The sequence below is a fragment of the Rhinoderma darwinii genome, chromosome 10 (assembly GCF_050947455.1).
Source record: "Rhinoderma darwinii isolate aRhiDar2 chromosome 10, aRhiDar2.hap1, whole genome shotgun sequence".
Lineage (NCBI taxonomy): Eukaryota > Metazoa > Chordata > Amphibia > Anura > Rhinodermatidae > Rhinoderma > Rhinoderma darwinii.
In genome coordinates, this window is record NC_134696.1 from 86,287,271 (window position 1) to 86,312,468 (window position 25,198).

The window sequence follows — 25,198 nt, forward strand, 5'->3', positions numbered from 1 at the left end:
ACTGGTACTCCCAGGATTGTTAAAACACATGGGCCAGAGCACTCTGATCAGCACAGCGCCCCTTTGACATACGTCGGCCACGCTATACTTTTATTCTAAGACATGTGGTCACCTAAATAGTGGTAATGTAGAGATGGTCACAGGGGATCAAGAGAAGGCAGAGTTACTAAATGGGTTCTTTAGCTCTGTATATACAACAGAAGAAAGAGCAGCTGATGTAGCCGGTGCCAGTGCTGCTAATATATCAGTTGATATACTGAATTGGATGAATGTAGATATGGTGCAAACTAAATAAAATAAATGTACACAAGGCCCTGGGACCAGATGGGTTACACCCTAGAGTTCTTAACCCCTTCCCTCTTTAGCCACTTTTGACCTTCCTGACCGAGCCTCATTTTTCAAATCTGACATGTGTCACTTTATGTGGTAATAACTCCGGAATGCTTTCACCTATCCAAGCGATTCTGAGATTGTTTTCTCGTGACACATTGGACTTTAAGTTACTGGCAAAATTTGCTCGATATGTTCAGTATTTAATTGCGAAAAACACCAAAATGTAGCGAAAAATTGCAAAAATTAGCATTTTTCTCAATTTAAATGTATCTGCTTGTAAGACAGGCAGTTATACCACACAAAATTGTTGCTAATTAACATCCCCCATATGTCTACTTTAGATTGGCATCGTTTTTTGAACATCCTTTTTATTTTTCTAGGACGTTACAAGGCTTAGAACTTTAGCAGCAATTTCTCACATTTTCAAGAAAATTTCAAAAGGCCATTTTTACAGGGGCCAGTTCAGTTGTGAAGTGGCTTTGAGGGCCTTATATATTAGAAACCCCCAAAAAGTCACCCCATTTTAAAAACTTCACTCCTCAAAGTATTCAAAACAGCATTTAGAAAATGTCTTAACCCTTTACACATGTCACAGGAATTAAAGCAATGTAGAGGTGAATTTTACAAATTTCATATTTTTTTGCAGAAATAAATTTTTAGTACAATTTTTTTTATAACACAGAAGGTTTTACCAGAGAAATGCAACTCAATATTTGTTGCCCAGTTTCTGCAGTTTTAGGAAATATCCCACATGTGGCCGTAGCGTGCTACTGGACTGAAGCACCGGCCTCAGAAGCAAAGGAGCACCTGGTGGATTTTGGGGCCTTATTTTTGTTAGAATAAATTTTAGGCACCATGTCAGGTTTGAAGGGCTCTTGCGGTGCCAAAACAGTCAAAATCCCCCAAAAGTGACCCCATCTGGGAAACTACACACCTCAAGGAAATTATCTAGGGGTACAGTGAGCATTTTGACCGCACAGCTTTTTTACAGAAATTATTAGAAGTAGGCCGTGAAAATTAAAATCAACATTTCTTCAAAGAAAATGTAGGTTTAGCGATTTTTTTTCTCATTTTCACAAGGACTAAAGGAGTAAAAAAGAACCGTAAAATTTGTAAAGCAATCTCTCCCGAGTAAAACAATACCCCACATGTGGTAAACAACGGTTGTTTGGAGACACGGCGAGGCTGAGAAGGGAAAGAGCGCTATTTGGCTTTTGGAGCTCAAGTTTAGCAGGAATGGTTTGCGGAGGCCATGTCACATTTACAAAGCCCCTGAGTGGACAAAACAGTGGAAACCCCCCACAAGTGACCCCATTTTGGAAACTACGCCCATTGAGGAAATTATCTAGGGGTATAGTGAGCGTTTTGACCCAACAGGTTTTTTGCATAAATTATTGGAAATAGGCCCTGAAAATGACAATCTAAATTTTTTCAAAGAAAATGTAGGTTTAGCTAATTTTTTCTCATTTCCACAAGGACTGAAGGAGAAAAAGCACCACAAAATTTGTAAAGCAATTTCTCCCGAGTAAAACAATACCCCACATGTGGTAATAAACGGCTGTTTGGAGACACGGCTTGGCTTAGAAGGGAGAGAGCGCTATTTGGCTTTTGGAGATCAGATTGAGCAGGAATGGTTTGCGGCGGCCAGGTCACATTTGCAAAGCCCCTGAGGGGAAAAAACAATGACAACGCCCAAAAAGTGACACCATTTAGGAAACTACACCTCTTGAGGAATTCATCTAGGGGCGTAGTGAGCATTTTGACCCCACAGATGTTTCATAGAATTTATTAGAATTGGGCAGTGAAAATAAAAACAATCCTTTTTCTTCAATAAGACGTAGCTTTAGCGCAAATTTTTTCATTTTCGCAACAAATAAAGGAAAAAAAGAACCCAACATATGTAAAGCAATTTCTACCAAGTACGGCAATACCACATATGTGGTCATAAACTGCTGTTTGGGCACACGGCAGGGCTCAGAAGGGAAGGACCGCCATTTGGAGTGCAGATGTTTCTGGATTGGTTTCTGGGCGCCTGTGGGCCCAAAACAGTGGAAACCCCCCAGAAGTGACCCCATTTTGGAAACTACACCCCTCAATGCATTTACCTACGGGTGTAGTGAGCATGTTAACCCTGCAGGTGTTTTGTAGAAATTAGTGTGAACTCGATGTTGCAGAGTGAAAATGGGATTTTTTCCACAGATATGTGGACAATATGTGGTGCCCAGCTTGTGCCACCATAACAAGACAGCTCTCTAATTATTATGCTGGGTTTCCTGGTTTTAGAAACACCCTACATGTGGCCCTAATCTCTTGCCTGGACAGTCGACCAGGCTCAGGAGTGAAAGCGTACCATGTGAAATTGAGGCCTAATTTGGCGATTTACAAAGTATTGGTTCACAACTGCAGAGGCTCAGATGTGAAATAATAAAAATAAACCCCTGGGAAGTGACCCCACTATGGAAACTGCACCCCTCAAGGCATTTATTAAGGGGTGTAGTGAGCATTTTCACCCCACAGATCTTTTCCATAAATGAATGCGCTGTGGATGGTGCAAATTAAAAATTTATATTTTTCCCTAGATATGCCATTCAGTGGCAAATATGTCGTGCCCAGCTTATGCCACTGGAGACACACACCCCAAAAATTGCTAAAAGGGTTCTCCCGGTTATGACGGTGCCATATATGTGGAAGGAAACTGCTGTTTGGGCACGCTGTAGGGTTCAGAGCGGAGGAAATGCCATTTGGCTTTTGGAGCGTGGATTTTGCTTGGTAGTAGTTTTGTTTTGGAGTCTTACTGGTGTTTCCGTGTATAATGTGGGGTTACATGTAAGCCGGGCGGAGTATATAAGGGGCATAGTCAGGTGGTATAATAATGGGGTAAAAAAAAACAATAAAATGATCCATAGATGTGTGTTACGCTGTGAAGCAATCCTTTCCGCACAGGCCGGTGTCGCACTGATAAATGGTGTCATTTCTTATCCCCCTTTTGGTCCACACTCCGCACCTTTGTAGTTTGGGGAATTTTGCTGGGAAGTGTTGTCCTGGTATAATACGGGCACCGTCGCTTCCAGCAGATATGTTTGGGCCCTCCCTTTCCTGGTTCCCTAATTTTAGGTCCTTGAAAAATCGCTAGGCAGATCGGGAGGCCAGTATTAGGCCTCCGGTTGCCATTGCAGCCACCGGAACCCCGGCAATTTCATTACTGGGGTTCCGATGAGCTGCAAACACCTTAAGTGCAGCGATCGCGTTTGAGCGCTGCACTTAAGGGGTTAATGGCGGGGATCGAAGCTCATTTCGGTCCCCGCCGTTACAGCCGGATGTCAGCTGTAAGATACAGCTGAGATCCGGTGATGATGGCACCGGCTCAGCTTCTGAGCCGGTCCCAAACATTTGGCGTACATGTACGGCAAGATGCGGGAAGTCCGTACTTTCCATGACGTACATGTACGGCAAATGTCGGGAAGGGGTTAAAGAGCTTAGTTCAGTTATTTCTGTCCCCCTCTTCATAATATTTAGAGATTCTCTAGTGACTGGTATAGTGCCAAGGGACTGGCGCAGGGCAAATGTGATGCCTATTTTCAAAAAGGGCTTTAGGTCTTCCCCGGGTAATTATAGACCAGTAAGCTTAACATCCATCGTGGGGAAACTGTTTGAGGGGCTATTGAGGGACTATATACGGGATTATGTGACAATAAATAGCATTATAAGTGACAGCCAGCACGGTTTTACTAAGGACAGAAGTTGTCAAACCAACCTAATCTGTTTTTATGAAGAGGTGAGCAGAAGCCTAGACAGAGGGGCCGCTGTGGATTTAGTGTTTTTGGACTTTGCAATGGCATTTGACACTGTCCCTCATAGACGTCTAATGGGTAAATTAAGGACTATAGGTTTAGAAAATATAGTTTGTAGTTGGATTGAGAATTGGCTCAAGGACCGTATCCAGAGAGTTGTGGTCAATGATTCCTACTCTGAATGGTCCCCGGTAATAAGTGGTGTACCCCAGGGTTCAGTGCTGGGACCACTATTATTCAACTTATTTATTAATGATATAGAGGATGGGATTAATAGCACTATTTCTATTTTTGCAGATGACACCAGGCTAGGGATGTCACGATACCAGAATTTGGACTTCGATACCGATACTTCGTTTAGTATTGCGATTTCGATACCAATTTCGATACTTTTGCCAACAGTAATAAAAAAATAAATTCTTCCGTTTTCTGATGTGAGGCGCGACGTGTGATGAATTTTGACCGCGCCTCACATTAATAGTAATTAATCCCATCATGTTTCTCAGTCATAATGGGTTAATGTGCGAGGTACTGATGGGGTTAATTACTATTAATGTGAGGAACATGGAGGGTAAATTCATCGCACCTCGCGCCTCACATTAATAAGTGAATGAAAGCCGTGTTTATTTAATTTTTTTTACAGCGCACACGTCATAAATGATGCAAAAACATTGTTGTCCGCGCCATTACTGAATGTGTGTATTTTATGTATTGAGACTTATTTTAATGTTTATTGTAAAAAAGGTGAATGTGTGTTTTTTTTTTTAGATTTAACATTACTTTATTTTTAAACTTTAATGTACTGACATATATCAGATATGTGCCAGTACATTAGCCTGTGGACGGATAGCACACAGGCAGTTGTTAGGGCATACTTGGGTATGTCTTAACAACATGAAATATGGTAAGACAGCCCTGGGGTCCGTCAATAGACCCTGGGCTGTCTGCCCATATATGGTATGGCCCTCGATCGTGTCAAAGGAATTCCCTGTGACGCGATCCAGGGGCATCCCCCCTTCTCATTTTCCCCTTTATGCTGCAGTCAGCTGTGATCGCAGCATTCAGGGGAATAACGGCGGAGATGAGAGGTTTCTCTGATCTCCGCCGTTATAGAGCGGGGCTGCGGCTGTGTAATACAGCCATTGCCCCGCTCCTGACAACAAGTGCGCATGAGGAGGTGCGGCCGGTGCTGCACTAATGAGCGGCGGTTCAGGCACTGGAGACAGAACATGGGGGTGTTCTGCAGTGCGCCCGCCATGTTCTGTCTCCATTGCCGCCGCTCATTAGTGCAGCGCCGGCCGCATCGCATCATCCTGACCCCGCGAACTTATCATGACTCAGGAGCGGGGCTGTGGCTGAATTACACAGCCGCAGCCGCGCTCCCATACATTCATGTATTACTATACTGAGCTGTGCGGCTGCGCAGCTCAGTATCGAAATACACGAAATAGCGGTATCGAACCGTTTAGGGATGCACAGTATCGAAACAGTATCGAAGTTTCGATGCACCGTGCATCCCTACACCAGGCTATGTAGTAATGTTCAGTCTATGGAGGATGTTCGTGAATTACAAGCTGATTTGGACACACTGAGTGTTTGGGCGTCCACTTGGCAAATGAGGTTTAATGTAGATAAATATAAAGTTTTGCATCTGGGTACCAACAACCTGCATGCATCATATGTCCTAGGGGGAGCTACACTGGCGGATTCACTTGATGAGAAGGATCTGGGTGTACTTGTAAATCATAAACTAAATAACAGCATGCAATGTCAATCAGCTGCTTCAAAGGCCAGCAGGATATTGTCGTGTATTAAAAGAGGCATGGACTCGCGGGACAGGGATGTAATAATGCCACTTTACAAAGCATTAGTGAGGCCTCATCTAGAATATGCAGTTCAGTTCTGGGCTCCAGTTCATAGAAAGGATGCCCTGGAGTTGGAAAAAATACAAAGAAGAGCAACGAAGCTAATAAGGGGCATGGAGAATTTAAGTTATGAGGAAAGATTAAAAGGACTAAACCTATTTAGCCTTGAAAAAAGACGACTAAGGGGGGACATGATTAACTTATATAAATATATTAATGGCGCATACAAAAAATATGGTGAAATCCTGTTCCATGTAAAACCGCCTCAAACAATAATGGGGCACTCCCTCCGTCTGGAGAAAAAAAGGTTCAACCTGCAGAGGTGACAAGTCTTCTTTACTGTGAGAACTGTGAATCTATGGAATAGTCACCGCAGGAGCCGTCACAGCAGGGACAGGAGATGGCTATAAAAAGGTTAGATAATTTCCTAGAACGAAAAAATATCAGCTCCTGTGTGAATGTGTAGAAATGTTTCCCTTCCCTTGGTTGAACTTGATGGACATGTCTTTTTTCAAACGTACGAACTATATAACTATGTTACTACGTAACATTATTTCATATCAAGCAATTATTGTGAGCTTTGTTGCCCGGTACTTATCTAATGATGTTTTGCAGGGTCACACATTTCTGGAATGCTCGGTGCTACGCAAGGACCTGTTCCCATTATCCGGACGTTTGGGGTCACAGCAGACGGGAACAGCATATGCTGCCATATACACGGCTTTGCCCCATACTTCTATGTACCGTGCCAGACTGGTATGTGTCTGAGACATTTTGTTTCTATATTAGTTGGGGTTATGTATGAAGACCAAACCTGATGGACCCCATTAAAAGTCAGTGGGATCCATCAAGGTTATTTGGGATTGTTTGAAATAGATCTGCTCTACCTGTCATCGACTGCTGGTGAGCCCCCCCCCCCCCCCCCTGAAGAAAAATGGGAGAACCGGACCCAAGAAAAAAAAAACTGTGGCATATTCAGAAGGTCACAACATTTTTATTTTTCCCTCATTGGAGCTGTATGATTTTGCGGGACAAGCTGCATTTTCATTGGTGCAATTTTATGGTATATACAACTTTTTTTATAACTTTTTTTGGGAGGCGGAATGAATTTAAACAGCAATTCTGTTTTGTCTTTTTTTGTTTGTTTTTTTATGGAGATCACTGTGTGGGATAAATAACATGGTAATTTTATATTGCGGTTCTTTACGGATGCAGCTATATAAATTTTATATCATCCTTTTTTTTTTTTCTCTCAAAGCGTATTGTAAGGGAAATACGTTTTTTTTTTTTTTTTTTTAGGGAACATGCAATCACTTGCATTATACACTGCACTTCTTATGTGGTACAGTTTATTATGTCTGTCAGTATCAAACTGACAGACACTCTATTAGGCCTCTGGCAGGGCCTCATAGGCTCACATCCATGGCAGACCCGGGAGCCATGGCAACCCATCGGCCTCCCACGATTTTGTCGTGGGGATGCCAATGGGCTCACTGATGGAGTCACCTCCCTCTGCAACGCCTTTTAGGTGTTGCTGTTGACCGTAGCATTTAAGAGGTTAAAGAGAACCTTTCACTACCCCCATACCACCATGTTATAGGCGCTGCTGCAAGCACCCTGGTGCGCTTTTAATTACCTGTCTAGCCTCTGCCGTTCTGGAGATATCGGTGCCATTATTATTGGTGCCCGACATGTAAATTTGCCCCTGTACTGTCAGTGGGGTGTACTGGACGTGTAATAGTCAGCACTCCGACACTGTTCAATCAGCTGCGGGCGGTGTCAGAGCGGCTTCTGCTGTGTGATCTTTCTCGCAAGATCACACAGTCTTCTCATTACTGGCTGCCAGGAGCTGGGGAGAGAAGGAGAGCGCGCGCACACCCAGCAGTGATCCACAGCACAGATGCCGCCGCTGCTGCCGCCAAGGAGCAGAAGCTTTCCTTCTGTCAGCCAGTGATGAGAAGACTGTGATCTCGCGAGAGAGATCACACAGCAGAAGCCGCTCTGAGACTGTCCGCAGCTGATTGGACAGTGTCAGAGCGCTGACGATCATGCCCCCCTGCACTTTCCATGTCCAGGAACGCCCCACTGACAATATAGGTGCTAAATAACATATCGGGCGCCAGTAATAATGGCAGCGATCTCTCCAGAACGACGGAGGCTATACAGGTAATTCCAAGTGCCCCAGGGTTTGTGCAACAGTTCCTATAACATGGTGAACTCAGCTGCACATGTATGGGATAGTGAAAGTTTCTCTTTAAACAGACAGGATTGGAGCTAACTTCCATCTCGGCCATTGTAGCAAGTTGTCAGCTGTACGTTCTAGCTGACAACCGCTACTGATGGCGCAAGAAATTGGGTTTTTAATAGAAAACAAACTTCCTTTAAATTCTTCTATATATAATATAACTGTATTATCTTGGATTTTCAGGCTTCCAGCAAGAGCACCTGAACGACTTCAAGAAGGAACTGAACAATATAGTGATCAAGGACATGCGCTCGAACAAAGACCAACTCTCACAGGCAGTTCTGGCGGTTGACATCTGTATGAAAGAGAGTGAGTGATTGTCCCACGAGCCCCGTAGTGTTTTATAAAGGGTTAATCTCTCCACTTGCCTGTGTAAACTGTTTTTAAGAATAACTCCAACCATGCCGGCTGTCTCCCGTAGTGACGTCTGACATTGTGGGGTTTCCTAAGCATCGGACAGCCTGAATAAAATAGTAGTTTACTTATGTATACGCTTAACCCTTTCCCGTCGCTCCACCGGCGATTTACGCTGGGGAAGTGTTTTTAAAAATGGCACCTGTAAGGGTATGTGCACACACACTAATTACGTCCGTAATTGACGGACGTATTTCGGCCGCAAGTACCGGACCGAACACAGTGCAGGGAGCCGGGCTCCTAGCATCATACTTATGTACGATGCTAGGAGTCCCTGCCTCGCTGCAGGACAACTGTCCCGTACTGTAATCATGTTTTCAGTACAGTTGTCCATTCAATGTCACATGACGCGCTATGGTGGAAATTTCACCGTAGCGGGCTGTGATTGGCTGCTACAGTCACATGACATTACATGGCTGTCACGGAGAGTGGGAAACTTAGGACTGGTAGGAATAGGGCAGAAATAATGAGCTGAATATATTGTAAAGGGTTCTTTTTTTTTTTTTGGGCCCATTCTTCTAAACCAGGTCAATATATAATTATTAGGAGATTTCTAATTAGCTACCAGTATTGTTGTAATAATAGTCCCGTTTTCATCCGTAACACTGACATTTGTATTTATTTTGTACCGTAGATATGTATGGATATCATGGGAAGAGGATTACTTCCTTTCTTAAAATCACCATGGCCTTTCCACGTCTAATCGCACCTGCCAAGCGTCTCTTAGAACAGGGGATCAGGATTGGCAGCTTACCTATGCAATGTTATCAAGCCTATGAAGCCAACATTGACTTTGAAATCAGGTATTCTGTAAATGTTGTGCTGTTTTATAATAGCCTGTTTATATCCGCTTTACTGTTAGGGCGCTTTTTACACGGGACAATTATCAGGCGAACAAACGTTCATATGAACACTCGTTCCTGGTCATTGTCCTGTGTAAATAGGGCAACGGTCAGCCGATGAACGGGGAAACGATCGTTCATTGGCTGATTGTGTCGTTTATGCAGCAAGAAATATTGACGTTGTCGGCAGCAAATCTCCCTGTGTAAACGGAGACGTACTGCCGAAATGATGCAAATTCATGGGGACGAGCGATCGTAGTAACGAGTTCTCGTCCCCATATGCAGCTCCTTGTGAAAGGAGCAAATGAGCGCCGATCAACGAGTCGCCTCATTGATCAGCGCTCAATTTTACAGCCAATATTGGCGGTGTAAAAGGATCTTTTAGGCTCCATCTGACAGTCTACCATTTCTTGGTAGTGATGACTCCACCATGTATAATGTCAGAAGCGGCAAATTAAAAGGGGTTTTCTCAACTAGGCAATTGGTGGCAGGGGCAAGGCGGCGGTCACAGCGGTCGGACCCCAATATCCTGGCAATATGCCATTAATGTCTTAAGCAAAATAATGCCTTGAAATATTAGGTATTAAAATATCTAGAGCTGGTACCGCTGGATCAGTGCCAGGAGAAGTTTATTCTGGCAGATTTCCACGTCTGCTCTACATGTTCACTTTAGGATGGCGAGAGAAAGCACGAGAATTTCTTATGAACGTTTCTACTTCAGATTCTGTAATACATCGTTTGTCTTTGATTGTGACACGGCCGCCATGTCTGCATGGTGTTTCCTTCATTGCAATTTTTTCATCACTGCCAGTAGCAAGATCCTTCCAAAGAACCCATTGCATGTACGTGTTGCAATTCCTAATAATAATTTAGTAAAATTCCAGTGTTTTTTTTTTTTTTTTTTACTTCGTTGTCTCTCACTATGCACTTACAGTTTTAGACTGATCATATACATGCATATAAGGGCTTATTCACACGAACATAGAATATGTTTGTGTGACGGCCGTTAAAACAACTGCGGTCACCCGGACGCATGTATTTCAATGGGGCCTTTCATATGGCCGTTGTGTCGGCCCATAGACTCAAGTCTATGGTGATCCGTGAAAATGGGACTCGCATGGGTGCAACTCGGACGTGAAAAACTTCAATTTTTCACGTCCGAGTTTGCACTTGTTTGTGTGAATCTAGTCTAAGATAGCTGTTTGCTGACACCAATGTCAGTGCTTACATCCCAGCAGAAACAAGAATCCAGTCTGTTGAAATCAAGCTCCCCCCCCCCCACCCCATACACATCAGGTTGCTGGCTGAAATTGGGGGGGTTCTGGTGATCTTTAAGTATGTGTATGGCCACCATATGCAATATACTTTCATGTTTTTCTTGATTCTTGTCTAAACAGAAGTTGTCCATGATTAGAAAGACATGGCTGCTTCTTTGCAAAAACAGCACCACATCAGTCCACAGGTTGTGCGTGGTATTGCAGCTAGATCCCGCTCACTTGAATGGAGCTGAGCTGCAATACCAGATGATGGGTGTATCTCTGTTTCTGCAAGAATGCAGCCATTTTTTTTTGTCATTTTGCACAACCCCTTTTGATTTTTATATTGATGCAAAACTTTAATCTTTCATTGAAGGGATCATATTTTTACGCTTTTTTTTTATTGTACGTTTTTTGACTTTCAGGTTTATGGTTGATAATAATATTGTTGGATGTAATTGGATCGAGCTCCCTGCTGGTAAATATCGTATACGTAAGGAATCTCGTGGAGGCGAGGTCAATAATGACAACCCGAAAAAGGTGAGAGGTGGATATTTGCTGGAACTCCATAACATTTTACTATATCTGGTGTTTGGTCCTCTAAACTGTGTGTGGTCTCCATGCAGGTGTCTCTTACTCAGCTAGAGGTTGATATCAGTTGGGCAGATCTCATCAGTCATCCCGCTGAAGGGGAGTGGCAGAAGATTGCGCCTCTTCGAATTCTCAGTTTTGATATTGAATGTGCTGGAAGGAAAGGTAATTGTTATTGGTATTGTGCAGGGGACGACAGATCGAGTATGATATCCAACATGCCCAATCTTTCTTTACCCCTAACATCTGCTAAAATCATAGGATTTCCTATTAAAACATTGGGGGAGAGTTATCCAGACTGGTGCAAAGAAAAAATGGAGCGCTTAACAATAGCAACCAATCAGATTTCAGATGGAATTTTTAGAGATCCTTTTGCAAATAAAAACTGCTCCACTTTTTTAACATCAGTTTTGAAAAATCTCCCCCGTTGAGCATCATACACCCACAGGTTGTGGATAGTGGGGCAGGAATCAGATGAATTTTTAATAATTATATTTTTTGGTTTGGCTAATCTTTAAACATTGTCATCTTGTGAACTGTATTCTATAGTTATTACATTTCTCTTTACGTAGGCATTTTTCCTGAGCCTGAAAAAGACCCTGTCATCCAGATTGCCAACATGGTTTTGCGGCAGGGAGAGAAGGACCCCTTCATACGCAATGTTTTCACTCTGCGCACCTGTGCGAGCATTGTAGGCTCCCAGGTGCTTTGCTTTGAAAACGAAGGTGCACTTCTTAGGGTATGTTATCTCTACTGCTTGCTTATAGAAGCACAAACTTATATTTTATCTAACTCTCACCATGACAGCACCACAGGAGAGAGGGTCTGCCCCCAAGGACAGGAAACCTGGAGATGAGGGAGACCCTCCTACATTGCCTTAGGGGTATTCTGTCCCTCATGTGTGACCTGCAGCAGGGCCTTAACCCCTTCCCGCATTTTCACGTACATGCACGTCGGGGAATGCAGCCTGTTCGCGCATTCCCACGTGCATGTACGTGATGGAGATCGTGCGGGCACAGAAGCTGTGGCCGCGCGATCGCCGCGGGAGCCCGGCTGTGACTGACAGCTGGGCTCCCGCTGCAACTGCCGAGATTGAAGAAATCTTCAATCTCAGCCGTTTAACCCATTAAATGCCGCAGTCAATAGCGACCGCGGCATTTAAATCTATTGACAGAGGGAGGGAGCTCCCTCTGTCACCCATCGGCGGCCCGCGATTGCGATCTCAGGCTGCCAACGGGTTGCCATGGCAGCCGGGTGTCTAACAAAGACCCCCAGGCCTGCCCTGGCTGTATGCCTATTATGCCGTGCCAGAGGCATGGCATAATAGATTGCCTGTAAAGGATCTGCCAGGCACAGCTTCGGGGTTAACGCCCATAGATAATTAGTCTGCTCCTGCTTCTATGTCTGTGAGACTGACTCCATCTTCCACCACTCAGGATGGCAGGCTTAGGAGTGGGAGAGCCTATCACAGCCTGGCCAGACGGAGCTAGCTCCCGCCCTCTGTCTATTTATACCTGCCTTTCCTGTTCCTCCTTGCTTGTGATTCTTCTCGTTTGGTTTCCTGGCCCTGCTGCAGCTTCTTGTACCATTGTCCTTGCTTCATATTGACCCTGGCTTGCTGACTACTCTCCTGCTCTGCGTTTGGTACCTCGTACACTCCTGGTTTGACTCGGCTTGTTCACTACTCTTCTGCTCTGCGTTTGGCACCTCGTACTCTCCTGGTTTGACTCGGCTTGTTCACTTCTCTTGTTGCTCACGGTTTTGCCGTGGGCAACTGCCCCTTTCTCCCCCTAGCTCTGTGTACCCTTGTCTGTTTGTCTGTCGTGCACTTATTGAGCGTAGGGACCGTCGCCCAGTTTTACCCCGTCGCCTAGGGCGGGTCGTTGCAAGTAGGCAGGGACTGAGTGGTGGGTAGATTAGGGCTCACTTGTCTGTCTCCCCACCCCCGTCATTACATTGCCTGTCAGTTTTACACTGACAGGCAATAATGTATTGGTATACTAAGTATACCAAAGTATTATATATGTGATCAGCAGATCGCATAGTGAAGTCCCCTGGTGGGACTAAAAAAAATAAAAATGTAAATCAGTTAAATAAAGTTTGTGAAAAAAAAAACATTACAGTCAAAATCAAATAAAACTACTTTTTTGGCCAGAAAAGTGGTTTTATTTAGTAAAAGTGTCAAAACAAATAACACACACACATATATGGTTTCCCCGCGATCGTAACAACTTGACCAATAAAATGAACACATTAATTAAACCACCTCAAATTTCTCTCTTTTCTCCCATTCCCCCCATAAAAAATTAAATAAAAGTTAATCTATAAGTCCTATATACCCCAAAATAGTACTAATGAAAACTACACATTTGCCCGCAAAAATCGAGCCCACGTACGGCCACATAGACGGAAAAATAAAAAAATTACGGCTCTTGGAACGCGGCGATGCAAAATCAAGTAATTTTTTTCTAAAAGGGTTTTTATTGTGCAAACGTAGGAAAACATATAAAACCTTTACATATTTGGTATCCCCGTAATCGTGCCGACCCATAGAATAAAGTGAACATGTTATTTACGCTACATAGTAAACGGCGTAAATTTATAACGTGAAAATCAATGCTGGAATAGCTGCTTATTTTCAATTCTCTCCTAAAATAAAGATAATAAAAGTGAATCAATATATTATAAGCATCTAAAAATGGTACAATTACAAAATACAACTCGTCCCGCAAAAAACAAGCCCTTACACGGCTATGTCGACGGAATGAAAAAAAAGTTACGACTCTTGGAATGCGACCGTGAAAAAACAAAAAATAATCCTTGGTCATTAACGCGCAAAATGGCCTGGTCATTAAGGGGTTAACGGGAACCTTTTGATTGACCGCTCCTCACCTCTCCCCAGCACACACAAATTTCCACGTTTTCGCATCGATGTCCTATTCTGGTGTGTGAGCACAACGGGACACCATAGCAGCGCATGCGCAGTAACTAGATTTGAGGCCCGAACAAAGCAGGGAAGGGTGTCAGACCATACATGACGGGCTCATGCGCGCTATCTCAGACGAGACTTTGCCATTCAAGACAGGCCAGTTTTCGGCGGTGGGCGGGCATAAGAAGAGGAACGAACGAGGCTGCTGGATTATTACCATAAAAGGCCCAAAATGTTTGCAGACGGTTATTTACGGTCGGAGAAGGAGTTTAGGAGAGGGGATAACGGCAATAAACTTCTGACAGCAGCGGCCAGCGAGGGGTGAGGAGAGTTCAATAGGTAAAATGCTGGTGATCGGTTCCCTTTTAAGAGTCCAGGTTACAAAAAGTTTCTCTATGCCAAGGCAGCTTGAAATTACTCACCCTGCATTGGCGCTCCAGAGTTTTGTCCGCTCCTATGACCGGCCGGAAGTTTGGACCTTGTGCTGGCCGCGGTGTAGTGACTGTTTCCAGTGCGACACAGGAAGTAAGTAATTGAAGACGCTGGGAAACCTGGAGTGACAGAAAAAAGTGTCACACCTGTCAGGGAAACCATTTCTAGTGGCGTGCTTCTATTCTGAGTCCTGGCCAGCTGATCTTCACTTCAGACAGTGTCAGATACTGTAACCTCACCGGAGTGGAATCTTTCTAGTGCGCCCCTGTATATTAAAAGCATGGTACCTTGTGGGTAGTCGCACTGTTGGGGAGGTGAGTGTTTTTTTTTTTTAAATTTTCTATAGACCTCTTTTGCTTATGTTATGCATATTGATGTTATGGGAGAAAGATGGCCCTAAAAAAATCCTAAGTAATAGTCGCCAGAAGGAATATAAAGTTTGTAATAAGAAATTGGCCCCTTATGGAAAAACTCCCATGTTTGGCCTGTATTCATAAAATTGTTTCTGAAGAGTCTCCTTCCCTGTTGTCTATGAGATCTATGATAAAGGAAGAAGTGCGCAACTCCCTTAAGTCTATTCTTAAACGCTCTGACCGTCCCAGTACCTTCTCGGCTGTTAACTAGTTCTTCAGGATATAGTTCAAATGTGAAGGACTATTGGAAGACCATTGTAAGTGAGAATCAGATTCTGACTCATCAGATGATAAACCCATTTTTTTTCCCACGAAGGAACCAAACAATTTCTTAAAGGGAATGTGTCGCAAGATGTTTTATTTTATTTTTTTCAGTTAAACAGTTAGTATATGAGTGATTACACATTGTTTTAATTTTTAAAAATTTTGCACAAGTCAGGAAATATTATAAATTAGATTCTAATTTATAAAATTTCCACGTGCTGGTCACTAGAGGGAGCAATTCCCAAAATTGCAGCATTGGCAATGTGGTAAAGCAACCTCATTGCTTTATGCTGCAAATTTGTGGTAGACACACTCTCTCTAGTGTCCTCACACAATCCCCCCTCCCTTATTCTGGCTAATGCCAGGAGAAGGGAGGGGGTTGAATCCTCAAACCTCCTACACTGTGTGCCGCCATTTTTTGAGCGAATGCACAGTGTAGGAGGATTAGATACAGTGGTAATCAGACATCACATACACAAACATAACTTACCTGCTCCTGCCGCCTCCGCTCCTCTGCCTTGCGTCTTCACTGCCTTGAACATATGGCCGGAAGCCGGGACCGGAAGTCGTCATCTTACTGTCCGGCCGCGGCTTCCGGTCCACATGAAAATGGTGCCGGATGTCGCTCTGCCGAAGACCTTCCTTTTGGTCTGTGTGGGAGCGGCGCATGCGTACGCTGCAGTGAATGGAACGGCTCCCGTTCGCGTTCTCTATGGGGATGTATGTGCCGTATTCCATCTCTGTATGTGCCATTAATCGACACATACAGAGATGAAAAAAGTAAAAAGTAGAACACAAAAACACAAATAAATAAAATATATTTTAATAACATACTAAAAGCAATATTATATATAAAAAAAAATTTTTTCGCGACACCTTCCCCTTAAGACAGTCATGGCTACAATGAAGGTGGAAGATTTAAGGCAGGATAGAGCAATGCAGAATATGGTTTAGGAGTTTGTCCCAGGAAGCAGTTGTTTGTGTCTAGGCTGAACCTCAAAAATTGATTATTCCCCCCCCCCCCCCTCACCAAGGTATCTCGCAAGGCTTCTCTTGCCTTTGATATATTGGGTACTTGAGAGATCTGATGGACTAGAAAGCCAACAACTTCCTCAGAAAAAACCTTGACTCAACCAACTTATGTGGCCAGATCCCTCTTTATTTTTGCTTAACCAAATAGAGACTCGCATACGAAAAAGGAATTGCAAGCCTCCATTCAATTTCCAAGAGAATCTTTTATGGCAGATGCTTCTGCAGTCTAACTTTAAACTGTCTGCAAGATCTACTGTTCTAGCCTATGTGGTCAGGAGAGCATTATGGCTTAAAAATTGGTCTAAAAAACGGTTATGTGACATCCCACGTGAAGGAAATTTTTGGTCTGCTATGGAGTTAGACTCCCTCATAGGAAATGGAGTCATAGTACCGGTTCCATCAGAACAGGAAGGTCAGAGACTTTATTCTTCCCTGTAAAACAAAACAACAACTTGGTCTTTCAGGACAGTTCTCAATCTGAAACCCCTAAAATTTCTCGTCTATCAAAAATTTATGATGGAAACATTCATCCTTTTATCTCTGAAGTGTTTTGTGCCATCGATCTATTTAAAATACGCTTACCTGCATATACTTATGCCGGTCTTCTGTGCTCAAATACATGGACGTCCACTTCAGTTAGACGTATTGAGTCTGTGGGACGGGTCAAATCTAGGATTAGACCAATACGTTTTCGTTACTACAAAGACTCCTTGAATCTCCACTATAGTTGATAAATCCAAAATACCTGCAAGATACTGACAACGGATGCCAGCCTCTGGGAGTGGTGAGCCCACTTTTAGGATTTTGTTTTTTTTAGGAAACTTTGGTATAAAACCTCCAAAAGAGATCCTTGAATTAAGAAGAACTGATGGCCGTCTACCGGGCTCTTCAGGCAGCGGGCCCCTTCTCTGAAAGGATGACATGTAAAGAAACTATCAAACTCCACAATAGCCCAATTAAGCAGGCAGGGAGAAAATTAAAAATGTCTGTGGCGCCAAGGGTTTAGTTTCTGATCAGTGGGGGGCCCCACCGCTGTGACCCGTACTAATCACAAGAATGAGTGTCCCCTATGTAAATAAAGCGGCACTGCGCATTCTTGGACACCACTCTATTCACTTTCTATGGGATTACCGGAGATAACTGAGTACAGCGTTTCTCTCTGCGCTTTGAAGCAAAAAAAAGTGTACCTACTGGTTTATACCGATATTAAGGGTATGTTCACACGCTGTGTTTTAAACCGTTTTTCGGGGAGTAAACACCTCCAAAAACGGAAGCTGAACGCCTTCAAACATCTGCCCATTTATTTCAATGGGAAGAACGGTATTTCGTTTAGACGGGGCGTTTATTACACAGCCGTTTGAGCAGTTTTTGGAGCCGTTTTTCATTGTGTCGATAGAAAAGCAGCTCCAAAAACGCATCAAAAACGTTAAGTTTAACAACACGTCACGTACTGGTACGCGGCAGCCGTTAAGGGGAAGTATGGAGCAGGCTTACTAGCTGAGCTCGCTCCATACACAGCGGGTGACGGCTGTGTAACACAGCCGACACCTCACTGCAACGGGCAGAATCAAAGATCACTTTGACTCCGCCCGTTTAACACCTTAAATGCCGCGGTCAATCGCAGTTGGTATCGCAGCCTGGGGGCCTAATAAACTCCCCCAGGTCTGCCATCTTCGTACTTTTTTGAAGCCCAGTCTCCGGGAGGGCTTCAGAGGAGACTTTCAGAATCACTATATACTGCAATACGTTAGTATTGCAGTACATCATGCAAGCAATCCACCGATCGCTGCTTCCATTCCCCCAAGGGGACTAATAAAAAATGTATAAAAGAGTTAAAGGGATCCTGTCATCAACATCTTACCTGTTAAACTCACCTGACCCCTCAATGGCCGCAGCTGTCCAGAGTTAATTCCTGTTCTCTTCTTTCCTGAAGTCCTCCTCTGTCAGTAAATATAGTCGTTTAAACTTTTCCCGCCTTTTATGGTAATTATTTTTCCCTCTGGGGTGCAGTTTCTTAACCCCGCCCACTGCCACCACCTGTCCAGCCCTGACTGGCTAAGGAGCTGTCAATCAAAAAGAAGGAGGTGGAGTCCACTCTGAGACGCTGGAGGAATGAAAATCTGACTCTTTTCAGATGAAGATTTGACTCTTTTCTGCTCATTTGCATACGGCGTGGGACCACTGAAAAACGGAATACTAAAGCTACAGAGCTTACTCAGAACATATTTATAGCTTAGATGACAATGATTTTTCACCCACTTTCACCAGGTATTGCTGGCTTTATAGCTAAAATGCTGGTGACAGGTTCCCTTTAAAGATTTTTATAATGTTCCAAAAAAAATAAAAAAAATATTAAAAGTTAAAAAAAAAAAAACATTTTCCAATTTTTTCCCCCTAAAGCAATGTAAAAAAATAAAAGTTAACATAACTGGTATCGCTGCGTCCGTAAAAGTCCGAACTATCACAATATAGCGTTATTTAACCCGCTCGGTGAACGGCGTAAAAAAAAAATATATAAAACATGCAAAGTGCTGTTTTTTGGTTACCTTCGCTCTCCAAAAAAAAGCAATCAAAAAGTCACATGTACCCCAAAATGATATCGGTGAAAACGACAGCTCGCCCTGCAAAATTTAAATTCACTTTTTTTAGCAAATTGTTTTATTTTTTTTAAAGTGGTATAACATTAAAAAAAACATATAAATTCGGTACCGCCGTAATCGTATCGACCTGTAGAATAAGGAAAATATGTAGTTTTTACCGCCTAATGGACGCCGTAAAAACAAACCCCCCCCCCCCCAAATGTAATCGCTGTTTTTTGCCCATTTCACCCCACAAATAGTTTTTTCCAGTACAATAAATGGTGCCATGAAAAACTACAACTTGTCCCGCACTAAACAAGCCCTCATACGTCTATGTCGACGAAGAAATAGAAAAAAAATTGCTTTTGGAAGGCGGGGAGGAAAAAACTAAAATGAAAAACTCAAATTGGCCTGGTCTTTAAGGGGTTAAAAACGGCTGAAAATCAGAGGCTGTTTTCCCTAGAAAACAGCTCCGTGTTTTACAGCCGTTTTTACATTAGCGTGTGAACATAGCCTAGAGGCAAAACCTGACCAAAGCACAAAAAAACTCTATGGTCTGATTGGTGGCCCTGTTTCTGGCTATGTCTTCCTCCTAGTGCCTCTTTCAGGCCAGATCCTTCTCTGTTTTCTGTGCGATTCGAATGGTGAGGGTTGCAGTGCATGACCCGCTCCTCCGCCTATGCTGAGAAAGACCGCAGCAGCGGAACAGATCTTCAGATTAATACAAGTGACAGGGGCTTCGCGATCTCAAGCAAAACAAAGCTGTTAAGTCTTTCCTAGAATTTCTCTTTAAAGGGGTTGTCATATCGGGACAATTCCTTTTCATATGCTAGATGGATGTCAAAAAGGTGACCTACCTCTCCTAACCAGAGCTCTCCAGTCTCTGGAGGACATCTGTATTACATGGTCACCCATTCATTTGAATAGGCGCCATTTAATACTACAGGATTTGTGCTGCCACCCACTATCCCCAGTAATAGCAGCTGGTTGTCATCCGTGTGACCCATGGTGAACATCTGATCGCCAGCAGTCTGAAATTTTCTTTCTCTACGGTGTCTTATAGATCAGTGTTTCTAAAGTACTGCCAACAGGTCATGTTTTCAGAATTTCCTTAGTATTGCACAGGTGATTTACAAGTCAGGGAATCAAGAATTCCCTTCAGCACTGCTCCGAGCTCTCCACCTCACAAAATGCCTAACAGAAAGTGTCCTGTCTCTTCTTTTTGGGATTGTTTGGGTATTTACCTCATAAATCCTCCCCAGTGCCATCTTTCCACATGTCTATATTGAAAAACCTGCATAGATGATTGCAACTAGGGTTGCACGATGCATCGAAATATCGATACTATTTCAACACAGTGCACCCTCAAACGGTTCAATACCGTTAATTCATTTATCTCTCTACTAAGCTGTGCGGCTGCACAGCTTAGTATTGTAACACATTAATGTAGTTAGAGCGGGGCTGCGGCTGTGCAATGCAACCATTGCCCCGCTCCTAACAACAAGTGAGCGCGTTCATTCAGCATGATGTGATGCGGCCGGCACTGCACTAAGGAGCGGCGGCACTGAAGACAGAACATGGCGGGCGCACTGCAAAACACCCCCATGTTCTGTCTTCATTAGTGCAGCGTCGGCCGCATCACATCATGCTGACCGTGCCCGCACACTTGTTGTCCCCTTGAGAAAGCTACGGGCGAAACGCGCGTCGGGGCGCTATCCTATACCGCTGGGTCACACTCCACCTCCCATACATGGGTAAGTGCATACTCTGGATTTACATCGGGGGCTTTTTTGCGACTTTTTAGGCAATAAGTACTTACTTTTCAGTCACCATAGACCTTTTCAGAGCTAGGCATTTTGCCTGTTTTTCATACAATTCATACTATGTCAATGCACCCCATGTTGGAGTTACATTGAGTCATAGTAACTGTGCATACTATCAGTGTTCTCTAATATATACAGTGACTCAATGCACACTTTTGTGATCCATTTAAGGACTATTTTTGGACTCTCTGTCTATGTTATTTTATTCTTGTTTCTTAATAAAGATATTTAGTTGTTTCATACATTGATATATATGGACTCTGTTTCTCCGGTTTATCATATATTGTTAGAGTCCTTATCTCTAATTTTTCATATGGGTGGTTGAGTGTTTTTCCCACCTCTATATGCATTTGTCCTGTGAGACATCTTGTCTAATCAACACTTGTTGTCAGGAGCAGAGCAATGGCTGTATTTCACAGCCGCAGCCACGCTCTAAGGGTATGTTCACACGGCGGGGGTCCGTAACGGCTGAAATTACGGGGATGTTTCAGCCTGAAAACATACCCGTAATTTCAGCCGTACCGGCATGTGCAGGCGCTTGAACGCCGCGTCAATTACGGCCGTAATTAGCGCTGCTATTCATTGGAGTCAATGAATAGCGGCTCCAATTACGGCCAAAGAAGTGACAGGTCACTTCTTCTACGCGGGCGTCTATTTACGCGCCGTCATTTGACAGCGGCGCGTAAATATACGCCTCGTGTGAACAGACAAACGTCTGCCCATTGCTTTCAATGGGCAGATGTTTGTCAGCGCTATTGAGGCGCTATTTTCGGGCGTAATTCGGGGCAAAAACGCCCGATTTACGTCCGTAAATAGGCCGTGTGAACATACCCTAACGGAGGAGATAAGAAAAAAAACCTAATCTCCTTCGCTATTCCCTTGAGTGCCACGATTAAAGCTGACCGCAGCATTCAAGGGGAAAATAAGAAGGGGGAGGCCCCTTGCATCACGTTGCAGAGAATCCTTGTGATGCGATCGAGGGACATACTATATATGGGCAGACCGCTCAGGGTCCATTAAATTTTGCCGGGCGAGCTGTCGTTTTCACCTATACCATTTTGGGGTACATGCGACTTTTTGTTCACTTTCTATTCTATTTTTTTGGAGAGCTATGGTGACCAAAAAAAGAAAAAAATATATATATTTTTTATGACGTTCACCGAGCAGGTAAAACAACGCTTTATTGTGATAGTTTGGACTTTTACAAACACTGCGATACCAGTTATGTTCTCTTTTTTTTATTTTTTTTTACCTTTGCTTTAGGGGAAAATGTAGCTTTTTTTTTAGAACTTTTAATACCACTTTTGATTATTTTTTTTGGGGGTAAAATTCAACCAATTTTCACTTTTTTTTTTTTTTTTTTGTTCGTCCCTAGGGGGCTTGAGGCAGCAATCGTTGGATCGCTTGCATGATATACTGCAATACTAATCTATTGCAGTATATCGTGATTCTGACAGACTCCTGCAGGGCTTCAAAGGAGTACAAAGATGGCAGACCTGGGGGCCATCATTAGTCCCCCAGGCTGCCATGACAACCATTGTCACCAGCCGATCGCGTCGCGGGGTATTGGGTGTCGCAAGAGCGTGTTGGAGAGGACGCCCCTCCCTTAAAAATAGAAAAGTAAAAAAAAAAAAAAGATCTTTTTACAATAAACATTAAAATAAAAGTCAATACATAAAATATACACATTTGATATTGTCGCGACTATAATAACAAATTTATAGCGTCCTTTATGATGTGTACGCTGTAAAAAAATAAAATAAACACGGCTTTCTTTCACTTATTAATGTGAGGCGCGAGGTATTATGAATTTTGAACCTCCATGTGCCTCACATTAATAGTAATTAACCCCATCATGTACCTCACACATTAACCCAATGTTGTTCATTATGACTTAGTAACATGATGGGGTTAATTATGAGGCACATGGAGGTTCAAAATTCATCACATCACACGCCTCACATCAGAAAATGGAAGAAGTGTTTTTTTAATTTATTTTTTTATTTATTATTGTTGGCAAAGTATCGTTTTGGTATCGAATATCGCAATACTACACAAAGTGTCGGTATCGAAGTCCAAATTCTGGTATCGTGACAACCCTAATAACAACTCCAATTAACACGAACATGACGTTGGATCACACACCGTTTCTAATACATGTGGTTTCCATCTCATGACTATGGGAACCGTGTGTGTGGTTTATTGATCTCCTAAGTAAGCAGATTAAAGCTTTCTATTGTTACATTAGAAAAGGGAAATTTTGATTCCGTTCTGAAGTAGACGCTGGATTGACCGCTATTAGGACGTTTTAAGAGTTTGTTTTTTTTATGTGTGCACTTTATGAATTGTTTGCTCAACGCTATCATAATACACATAGATCAACTATCACCACTTGTTTTTATTGGTGAGTACCTACAAAGAGTTTGCGTGGCTCTTTGTAAGGAGCAGGAACTCCCCTGTATTGTAAAACCTTTATCACTGGTCCACACACAAACGCATTTCATCATTTGAATTTCTGTCCTAAATTTGGGAGTTTTCGGCTTCTCTGAATTATTTAAACTAGTGATTGAAGTTACGTTTTGTCACCTGAAGATTGCTGCATGCTGGGAAATCTAAGCACTTGTTTTATTATTGTATGTGGGACTTTTGGCGCTTTTTTTTCTTCCCCCTCTTTCCCGCTCTCCCTCTCTTCCCTCTTCTCTCTCTCTCCCCCTCTTATCTCTCTCTCTCTCTCCCCCTCTTATCTCTCTCTCTCTCTCCCCCTCTTATCTCTCTCTCCCCCTCTTATCTCTCTCTCTCTCTCTCTCTCTCTCTCTCTCTCCCCCTCTTATCTCTCTCTCTCTCTCTCTCTCTCTCTCCCCCTCTTATCTCTCTCTCTCTTTCTCTTTCTCTCTCATGTAGATAGTGACGAAATACTACTGTGGATAGTGCCACGTTGCCCACATAGTGCCCACTGTAAATAGTGCCACTGTTCACACTGTAGTAGATAGTGCCACACACAGTGCCCATGTAGATAGCACCAGTCCCCTGTAAGTAGTGGACATTAAATGCCACAGTGCACATGTAGATAGTGCCCCCCTATAGATAGCAACATCCCCCACCACCCGTAGATAGCAACATCCCCGCTCAAGAGAACTGGGGTCCCAAATCCCCTTATAAATTGAGCGTCAGGTCACGCTCCATTCATTTTCTATGGGAATGCCAAAGATAGGCAAACACTCTACTCGGCTATATTTGGCAGTCCGTTTTATGAGGCGACTCGCGACCCCCATTCTCTTGATTAGTAGGGGTCCCAGCGGTGGGACCACCAGCACTCAAACACTTATCTATCCTGTGTATAGGTGATAAGTTGTTGTGATGAGATAACCCCTTTAAAGCTGTAAGGAAGTTTGTGAACCCTTTGCTTTCACATTTTACCCCTAATAACCTAAAAAAAATGGTTAATGTTGTTGTATGAGATTAGTAAAAAGCGTTTTATGTGTTCTGTAATCCTCATTATTTGCGCAGCTTAATGACCTATTCTTTATTTCTCACTCAGGCCTGGGCAGACTTTGTGCGCATCATTGATCCAGATATTATAACGGGCTACAATATACAGAATTTTGACTTGCCATATCTGATCAACAGAGCTCAGACCCTAAAGGTAACCTCTCCTTATCAGCACTTAATGGCGGAATATTTTCAGGAAGTCTGTGTGCGTTATTGTTTTCTTCTTCTGATCAATGAAAGGCTATGTCTACCGTCAACCATTTATTTTTTTCAGTGCATCTAAAATTAAGCAATTTTTGCTCCTATACTACAAACAAACCTTGAGTATTCCGTTCTGCTCCTTACCGCTTGGTAACTTACCGAATGCTTATTTGAAATAAGTAAGAGACACCTGTAAAAGGAGTGTATAACTACAGGGTCGGATTACACAGGTTTTATTTGTTTGTTACCTTAGGGAGACCTAGGTCTGCATAGGAGCTGTAGACTCCAAACAGAAGGAGAATTTTAATTGAAGTCTGCGGACACATTTCACGTGGAAAATTTAATGTTGGTGGTAACCTGGAATTTCTAAAAACAAAAGTTTCAGGCTGCAGTCTTCTTCACTTTCAGACCTCCTTATATGCAGTTTACAACCTGTTCCTCGTTTCAGACTTTTCTCATGGGAATGTGTACCCCTCAATAATACATGCTGAATGTGAGGTCTGTAACTCCAGGATGCTGCTGCCTTCACGTGCTCATATATCCGCACAACTTCATTACTGTACTGATTTCTTCACAGCCCATAAGGGATCTCGTCTCCCTTATCCTAACATACACTGATGCTGAGGATTGTGTGTGATTTCCCTACTACCCTCCCCTGCAGAGTGTCCGTGGGTTCTCTCCTATTTCTCTACACTCATA

At 43.2% G+C, this 25,198-nt stretch overlaps 1 protein-coding gene across 2 annotated transcripts in view; it reads left to right on the plus strand.

Moving 5' to 3' along the window:
• The window catches only part of POLD1 (DNA polymerase delta 1, catalytic subunit), a 120,567-nt gene that overhangs the window by 11,011 nt on the left and 84,358 nt on the right, over positions 1-25,198 (plus strand). For both annotated transcript variants that reach the window (XM_075840166.1, XM_075840167.1), the window contains exons 4-10: positions 6,605-6,745; positions 8,418-8,543; positions 9,283-9,451; positions 11,172-11,286; positions 11,373-11,502; positions 11,910-12,076; positions 24,348-24,452. In XM_075840166.1, coding sequence (XP_075696281.1) covers positions 6,605-6,745; positions 8,418-8,543; positions 9,283-9,451; positions 11,172-11,286; positions 11,373-11,502; positions 11,910-12,076; positions 24,348-24,452 — 953 coding nt within the window. The remainder of the gene's footprint in view (positions 1-6,604; positions 6,746-8,417; positions 8,544-9,282; positions 9,452-11,171; positions 11,287-11,372; positions 11,503-11,909; positions 12,077-24,347; positions 24,453-25,198) is intronic.